At 41.3% G+C, this 9,267-nt stretch overlaps 2 protein-coding genes across 2 annotated transcripts; both read left to right on the forward strand.

The window, feature by feature from the left end:
• The first annotated feature begins 402 nt into the window (after positions 1-402).
• Positions 403-4,387, forward strand: LOC139294103 (centrosomal protein of 55 kDa-like). Its single transcript, XM_070915894.1, has 9 exons — positions 403-555; positions 674-793; positions 1,841-1,903; positions 2,138-2,288; positions 2,547-2,673; positions 2,761-2,962; positions 3,059-3,133; positions 3,402-3,518; positions 4,099-4,387. Exons 1-9 carry the CDS (start codon positions 403-405, stop codon positions 4,288-4,290), a joined length of 1,200 nt encoding a protein of 399 aa, XP_070771995.1. The 3' UTR covers positions 4,291-4,387.
• A 2,510-nt stretch (positions 4,388-6,897) lies between these two features.
• On the forward strand, positions 6,898-8,975 carry LOC139294585 (free fatty acid receptor 4-like). Its single transcript, XM_070916503.1, has 3 exons — positions 6,898-7,437; positions 7,532-7,663; positions 8,586-8,975. Exons 1-3 carry the CDS (start codon positions 6,898-6,900, stop codon positions 8,973-8,975), a joined length of 1,062 nt encoding a protein of 353 aa, XP_070772604.1.
• The last annotated feature ends 292 nt before the right edge of the window (positions 8,976-9,267 follow it).

A 9,267-nucleotide genomic window follows, 5' to 3' on the forward strand; every position in this document is an offset into this window, starting at 1 on the left:
ATGATCTTCACCAGCAGAAGGAGTTTTCCCAAATATCCTGTATCCATTTTTTCCACGTTGGCTCAAAGGTTGAGCCACATAATTCAACAGTTGCTCTTTAAGGCTGCTCCAAGTTTTGATTCAACTCAGTACTGTTTTAGAGGCCATAGATAGCTAGTGGTGCTGTTAGGGTGTTTCTAATCTTTGGTTTATTATTAAATTAAATTACAAACTCAATAAAATGCAGTCAAATACAACTACCAATACACACAAGACACAACAACTGAAAGGAAATAAACTTGGACCCATTCAGAATGTTTATTTTTTTTATGTTTATTTTTGAAATTGTATTTTCTAACAAAAAGCCTTAAATGTATTATTTTTTCATCAGTCTCTTGTAATATTTGTCAACAGGAGATTGAGATGGCATCCCCAAAATATAAAGGTTTCCTCAGGAAAAAGCTCAACTCCAAGCTTGATGTGGTTGTCAGCAGTCTGAGGAAGGAGAATGCCTATCTGAAGAAGACCCTGGTTGAGTTGTCTCGTCAACATTCAGAACATAATAAGCTAGTAGAGGTAAACCTAGTCAAACTGTCAGTGAGAGCTGTCACTGACAACATTTTTTGTGTCATTTTACAGTAATGTTAGCTGAGCATTGGTGAAACAACTTATTTCTCAATGTCTTTTTTCGCAGAGATTCCTCTCTCTTGAAACTGTTAGGCTGGAGAGTTGTCAGCAGATGACGGCCAAAGATGAGAAGACTGCTTTGCTGTCAGAGCAGCTGAGTAAGAAAGAAGGGAAGCTGATGGACGTAGTGAGTATGAGGAGAAAGAGAAGCATATCCAGTTACTCCAGAGAGATTGAAGAAATCAAGAACAAGCTTGTGAGCGTCTCGACTAGGTATCAATATCTCGAGAACAACGTTGCAGGGAAGAAGGTATAGCAGGACTTGATTTTAATATACGTGAGTGTAGTGCAGAGGACAATAAAAACAAACTGTATGCCTTTATAAGCAGGAGACCTTCCTCTTAATAGTGATACATGACACAACATGTTTTTAGTTATGGGAATTACAACAAATGTTACTTTTTATATTTGGCACTTGCAATAAAACCATTACAGTGTTAGATGCCAACACTATAAATGTATCTTTGCAGAATGGTAGCACATAATAGGCCATTTTCCCGGCAGACATTTTGACTTGTCATAGTAGGAAAAGCACAGGTGTTACAATGACCCAGTTCTATTCAAGTGTCCTACTAAGCTGTGACAGTGAGCCAGCATGAACAATACCAGGACCCTGAAACCAATGCAAATACATGGAATTCAGCCATCATTCACTTTATTACTTACACCTGTGCCTATTTTTCCTACCATGACATGTCAAAATGTCTTCTGTGAAAAAGGCCTATGGTTGTGTTGCTGCTTAGGGGGTTTGATTTGCCAAGCCCCCCTTGCCTGTTACCAGCTTTACACCACTAGATGGCAGCAGTTGTTTTTAAGTATCAGTCTTCAGAATCAGAAACTGTTTATTGCCAAGTAACATACATTACAAGGAATTTGCTGTGGTCTGATGGTGCTTTAACATATAATCTGACAGATAACTAATTAGAGGAGGGATAATGTTCTCCATAAAAGCCCACTTCCTCATACAGAGCATACCATCACACCACACAGTGACCTCCTGGATATTGTAGAGGTCATAACAAGTTGATGCTCTAAATCCTACTGTACCTGTGTTTTGGGCCGAGTTATGACATATGATGATCCTGTCTCTTCTTAAAACAGTTGGAAGATTTGGGTACAGTCGGTTCATTCACATATGTGTAAGGCTGTGCTGTATTTTCCTGTTGTCACATAGGACTCCGCTTCAGATGAATCCTTGACCGACAACATAATAGAGCTCCAAAATCACCTCAGGGACGTAAGTGTTGTGTGGTTGCTGCACAGCTGGAAAAGGTCTCTTTGTTTCAATTAATGCCCAATCCACCTGTTTTGTATTTTTAGTTACTTTCTACTCTGTGCATGCATTTGTTTCTTAGTGAGGATGTCTGCCTGTGTACAGTATACATGTCTTGCTGAGTCCATCCTCATGGCACAATTCTCTTTCTGTCTTTCTGTGTCATGTGCTTCTCATTCTTTTATTTAATCCCCCGAGGCCTTGGAGAAGAACAAGCAGTGGCTGGAGTATGACCAGCAGAGAGAGGCCTATGTGAGGGCAATTCTGGCCAGAATGTTATGGCTGGAGAAGCAGCTGAACGAAGCCAGTCAGGCCCGCTCACGGCAGCACAATGAGGACCATTCAGATGGTGAGCCAGAGGGACAGTGGGCAGTGGGCACTCACAACCGGGGCAACAAGGGGCAACAGATTGTCACAACAAGGTTTTTAAGATATCGAGATTGTCCTGGAGTAGCCCACGATTATAGAATCTGTGGCTTGCGATGCATTGTCAAAATCAGGTATTTTATTACTACATGGTGCATTTGTAAGGCTGTATCTAACATCTTTGATTGTGTATGTCAATGTAATTTCCTTTCATTTTCATCTTCTTTCTCTCTCATTACAGAGAAGGAGCCAGTAAATCAGATGCAGGAGCACTATGAAAGACTCTTACTGAAAGCCAAAGAAGAGCTGGAGGTGCTCAGGGAGCAGGTCAACATGACCCAGCAGAACCTGATAATAACCCAAAACTGGTATGTCTGCTGCCAAAAGTAGTAAGAGTAATATGGTCCTGCTCAAAGTTGGAGAAGGTTACAATGATAGTCAGCTACATGACAGACCATGATGTTTAGGTGCAGGGAAAGGGAGAGTGAGGTGGAGGATCTCAAGCAGCAGCTGCAGACTGAAAAAAATATCAGAAAAAGTGCACCGGAAGATAGCCATTGCTCTGAGGATGAAGAGCAAGGGCTGAGAGATGAGCCTAAAGACCTCCAGCGTAGGCTGGGTGAAGAGAAGCGCAGGTCAGCTAACTTTGAGCTGCAGGTACGTCTTCATTGAACTAATCATTCAGTAAGTAGGAAAAAAAGAAATCTTATGAGGGAATAAATTCACCACATAAAAATAAATCTCTCTTCTCAGGCAAATCTCTGTCAGAGGTTTTTGTTAAATCGTCACCATGCAGACCAGGAAAAGATAGCAGATCTGGAGCGACAGGTATGACAGGCATGCTCTATGTATCAGCCATCTCAGTTTTGTTCCTCTATTCCCCTTGAATAAATCCTTAGTATTAACTAGAAAGTGAGTGTCCATCAGACGGTCCTTTGTGATTGAAGTGGGTATGTCATACTTTCTCACCTCTTTGCCTCTAAAGGGAAAATATCAGTCGTCACATAAGCAAAGGAGATAATTCTTTATATTTGAAAATATTAATCTTGCACCTCTATTATATTCTCCATTGTAATGCAAACTTTTGAAATTTTAGATCAAGATTTCTTCACAAGACCTTGAGGATGAGAAGAACGATTGTTCATATTTAAGGAAGCAAATGGCCAGAGTTCTGAAGACGCTGCAAAAAACTGAAGTGACAAAACAATCAAAGGTTGGCATGAATAGTGCAAATGACTAGAATAGTTATTAGTATATCCCAACTTCATCAGTGATGAACCTTAAAGCTGCAATAATACATTTTTTGGGCACTGGGGTGCATAACAACCTAAAAACACAACATTGACATATTGTATAAAGAAAAATAGGCTATTACATATCCAGCAGACACAAAGCAGCATTAGCATTTATTTGGAGTCATGTCTCTGGTCACTTGACAAATGTAATCAGAATCAGAAGTCCAATATTAGTATATATAATATATATAAGTCCAATATTTACTTCCCTTTTGGTCCTGGAAATGAGGTTGATAGAGTAAGTTGCTGGAAAACCAAAGCAAACATTCAAAATATACTAAAAGGCTCCATAGAGCTCAGAGAAATTGCAGAGTTAGGTGATCATTGTCTGTGGTGTGACGTCTTTGACATTAGACATAGTAATTTGATCCATTGTTAATATTACAAATATTGATTAGTGCAGCTTTACATTTCGTTGGTAAGAAATGATAGAACTACTTGAAAAGCTGATTTAATCACCCAGAGTCTTGACAACTGATGAATGACTGTTTATATTAGAGAGACGAGCAGGATCGCAGCTCATGTGAAGCGGCACACCCACCCTCCCTGCCCTCCAGAGACAGCCTTGCATCCTCCCCTCGCAGCAGCCTGGTGAATGAAAGCTTCCTGGAGTGTCCCGGCTGTCGGGTTGAGTATCCTGCCAGTCACTACAGAGAACTGATGAACCACCTAGAAATCTGTCTAGACTGAGCTGAGAACTTTTTCAGTTGTGCATCTTCTGTAATATGGATTGGTTTGTACCTATATTGTACCTGTAAGGGGCAAGTTATCTTAATAAAGTGTTGAGTTGCTGGGGTTGTGCTTCTGAGTATTTGAAATTATCCCTCAAAGCTTTGGTTTGCAAATGTTTAGCCACACTAGTGGTGTGGCTCTGCAGCTGTTCATGGTCCCTAGAGGATAAATTCTTATGACTTTGGTGATGCTCTAACAGCACCAGGAGCTCAAATATTTCACTTATCTAGAGAAATATCTCAACATCTAGTAGATGTATTGGCAAAACATAATGACTTTGGGGATCCTGACATTTCCTCCAGCGCCTCCATAAGGCCGACATTTTAGGTTCAGAGTGAAAATCAGTTTGCTCAATACTTTGGTTTATGACCAACTGCCTGAAAAACTAAAGACATTCCCATCAGTCTCCGCTGTACTTTGTGTTTAGTATTAATTATCAAATGATAGCATGCTAGGCAGGTATTAGACAGGCTAATCTTAGATTGTGAACTTGGTAAATATTACCTGCTAAACATTAGTATGTTTTCACTGTGAGCATGCTGATGTTAGCATTTACCTCAAAGCACTGCTGTGTGTAAGCACAGTCTTGCAGAGCTGCCAGCATGGCTGTAGACTCCTAGTCATGGTTGTAAGCTAAAACACTTTTGTGTGATACTTTCAAATCATTCTACTGTAGGTCCTTGACCCCTCCCAGGTCTCACACTGCTCAAACCAGATGAATAGCTCAAAACAGCTTGTGAAAGTTAATCCCTTTCCTGTGCTATTTAAAGGTGTGGATTAGTATTGCTAGCCAACAATATGGGGAGTCAGAGGTCTGCGCAGTGGCTGTGGGCTTTGAAAAGGGCCGTGACACCAATGGTTAAAGTAGGCAAACAGGTTTAGTAAAAGATGCTAATATGGTTTAGACGCCTCCTAACTTGCTGTACCTTTCAGGAACTTTTAATACGGAAACATCTTCATGGAAAGTTAGAATATGAGCTTTGCCTGTCTGAGAGGCAGATGTAAAGCCAACAGGATGTTTCTCTTGTGGCCTTGTAGATTATCAACACCAGACATGACGGAAATGCTTTGAAGAGAAAGGAGGATGTGCGTTAGATAATTTGTAAAACAAATATTTCTTGGGGAAATCTCTCGTTTTCCTAAACATTTTTAAACCTGTCCCTGCACGAGATGAAAAGCCTGTCTTCAGGACAGCCACTGATCAGTTACTGTATCATTATTAGATTACCAGGAAGTAAACCTGGTAATCTAATTCACAGCGCAAATAAAAGTGGTGTCAAACTAATTAGAGCTCAACAGCTAATTTGCAAACACAGTATTACTGTTGAACAGCTGCATTAATTGAAGATTAGTGAAGAGGTTCTTAGATGTTATAACCGATACCCCCACCCAACGCGGATATTACATTGAGTGACGGCAGTTCTACGACCTAACACTTAGGTTTTCAAACGGACTCTCAAAATTTACACGCAAGACCATAATTAATTATGGCCTTAATCCCTAATTTATAATTTAGAGATAAATTTAGGAAATCCCACCCTGTGTCCCAAATATTCAGAGAACTTTAACCTTAATACCAAACTTAACACAACAGCAGCAAAACATCAGACAACTGAGCTGAACCTATTCAACATGTCCTTCCATGTTTTACATCATAATGTATACATAGCAGCTTTCATTAAAATTCACCAATCAAAGTCAAGTTATTATCTACCATCGGCATATCTCGATCAACCGAAGAGAAGAGCCCCGAGCCTTTGTTCTGCTCTTCCTTTTATAACCCTTGCCTCCTGTTCTCAGGGGTCGGCGATCCATTAAAACATATGAGCTATTGGGTAACAACATGTGAGACCACAAAATACAGTTCCCATGCTTAACTTTAACAAAGCATGCTTCAACTTCCGTGTTTAGCGAGGTCGCCTGCAGTCACCAAAGTAGCTGTACATATGTAGTTTTTCACTGCAAGCGTAGGGTGTCTGGCAGATGCAGAAACCACAGGCGTGTTGTTGTACCTTTAACTATCCCCGTTTTGGGGAAACAGGTGACCTAAAGTACATCTAGTTGACAAGATACTTGAATTTAACTTGAAGAGAGAGAGGGGGGGGGGGGGGTATGACTCAGACACAACACAGGTGGATTGCTCAACATTAGAACCTGGATTAAACCACGGGGAAATCACGTCAATCCCAGTCAACAGCAAACTGTAGTGTGTTAAATGTAGAGCTATTCCTAAAGAGGTGATCCACAGTGTGCACGTCTTACTGCATTTGATATTGTTGGGAAAGTGCAAACAATTGGCTATGACAAATGAGTTGCCATGGAAAGACAAAAGCAGTGGAAGACAAAAGCTCCAAGAACATCTTGTAATGTTTAACTCCCCAGGTAGCAGCTGGGCAGCATCATCAAGGCTAGTCACCACCCTCAATCCCTCAATCCCTCCTCCTCCTCCCCTTCTCTGGTATCACTGTAGGCCTTATCAGCTCCTTTTCCCCACTCACTCTTCTGGCAGTCTCCAGGAGTGAAATCAGTAGCCATCTCAGCTCTAGATCACCTTTTTCAGCCTATATGGATATTAACCCTCACACTCACTTTCTCCACTTAAGAAACTTCACTTATTTTTCCTTCTTCTCTGAACTGCACCACTCAGATCATGTTGCCACCACTATTGTCGAGACCCTGGCTATTACCGCTGTCTTCCTGGTCTCCGTGGCAGCAAATGCGGGAGCTGCAGCCCTGGTAACCTGGGAACGCAGACTGCTGGCCAACAAGACCATTCTGACCCTCAACTTGTTTGTGGCCGACCTGCTGTTTGTCAGCATGATCCCACTGATTGTGGCAGTGCGGTGGACTGTGTCCTGGATGCTGGGGTTCACGGCCTGTCACACCGTGTTGTATGTCATCTGTATGAGCGGCTGTGTCACCATCACTACCCTGGCCTCCATCAGTGTGGAGAGGCTCCAGGCTATCCTTCGGCTGCAGACTGTGCCCACTTTAAACCCCAGGATGGTGACTGCCACCCTCTGCTTCATTTGGGCCTTTTCTGCACTCACCTCCATACCCCTCAGTCTGTTCTTCACTGTGATGGAAGTGGATTTTCCTGAGCAGGTATGGATGGATTGATGGATGGATGAAAGGAAAGCTCAGTGTCTCTGCCATTAATGTATTTTCTTTCTGTTTATTTTTGTGTTTTTTTCCACAGGAACGTGTATACATTTGTACCCTCAAGTGGCCGGACACAACAGGAGAGATTGTGTGGAATGTGGCCTTCACTGCACTGTGCTTCCTTCTCCCAGGATTAATAATCGTGGTCAGTTACAGCAAAATATTACAGGTGGGTTTATGGTGCTCTTTGCTCTGGCAAAGATGTCAGAGAGTGAAGGAAAGAACTGTTGGAAAGATGGATCAGAGGATCCCTGCCCCACTTGATTGGGGATAAGGTTGGCGTATTTACAAATGTCACGGAAAGACCAAAGCTAACGACGTGTTAGTCCATCCAACTATACTTAACAACTTTCCTACTGTGGCACCCATTTGTTCCTACTGAAGATGTGAATCTTTAAAAATGGGTCACAAATATATAACTTTAGTTCTAAAAATGCTAAGTAATCTCCTAAAATATTCAGCTTTTTGCAAAGGTTACTCTCATCTTTTTGGCCCCTCTTTGATTTTGTACTTTTGCTCCACTCCACTTGATGATGACTGTTCATTAAAGGAGCTTTTTCCCTTTAATTGTAAAATTGTGTGATGAAACATGTATTATTCATGCAACAAATAATGCCAACTCATGCCCTTAATTTATGGTTATATTGACATTTGTCTTTTTACCCGTCTGTGAATATGAGTCAATTCTCTGTCATTGTGGGGACAGAGATATGTGTGCTTTATTAATTACTAAAGCTGAAAATGGTACCTGTGTGTGTGTGTGTGTGTGTGTGTGTGTGTGTGTGTGTGTGTGTGTGTGTGTGTATGAGAGTGAGTGGGTTCAGAGCCTTGCACTATCTACTGTCAATATTACATTGGGCAACCAGTTCTGCCAATGTGGACATTAAAGTGATACAGACAATAGAAAATGATTCTGAGAAGCCACACATTGATTTTAGCTCTGGAAAGACTTTATGGATGTTTGAAACACATGAAGGACATCATGCCCCATGTGTAAATCCATATGTAGATCAATCAGATTACATAGATGGTTTCATTGTTTGTCTTTGTTATGTCACAAAGTGCAGGATATTATTTTATTTGTATTACAGATTGCTAAAAGTTGCAGGCGAAGGCTCCGACGCCGTGTCAGCCAGCCACCAGTTGGAGAATCTCTTGAGTACCATGTCTCCCGCCAGGATATGAAGCTGTTCCGTACTCTTCTGGTCCTCATGCTCTCTTTCTTAATCATGTGGAGCCCTATTTTCATCATCACCTTCCTCATACTGGCCAGGAACTTCCTGGGTGACCTTTGTGTCTCCTCTACCATGTTCTTCTGGGTGGTAACCTTCACACTGGCCAACTCAGCCCTCAATCCCATCCTCTACTCGGTCTGCCAGCTGAAGGACGGCTGGCGGAGGCTCTGCTGTGGCTCTGTCGTGGCACCACTGAGAAAAGGAGCTCGTGGCAGTGGTCGAGCGCATGAAATACAGCCATCATAATCAGGATTGTTTCGGCAAATAGAGGATTCAAACGTTGTCCACACTTCCACACATGAGATATATGAGATACAATATATTACTATATATATTACTATATAGTAATACAATAATTCCAGAAATGATTTTAATCCTTATTTTAAGCATTAGTTAATTTTGTGATTTTCTACAAAAAAAAGTAAATGTGTGTTGCAGTAATTACAACACAGGTTATGTCTTTAATTATTTTATAATAATCTGTTCCATAAAAATAGCAACATTGAGAAGTGTTTTGCTTCTTAAAAAGGTCATAAGC

Source organism: Enoplosus armatus, chromosome 12 (genome assembly GCF_043641665.1).
Source record: "Enoplosus armatus isolate fEnoArm2 chromosome 12, fEnoArm2.hap1, whole genome shotgun sequence".
Classification (NCBI taxonomy): Eukaryota; Metazoa; Chordata; class Actinopteri; order Centrarchiformes; family Enoplosidae; genus Enoplosus; species Enoplosus armatus.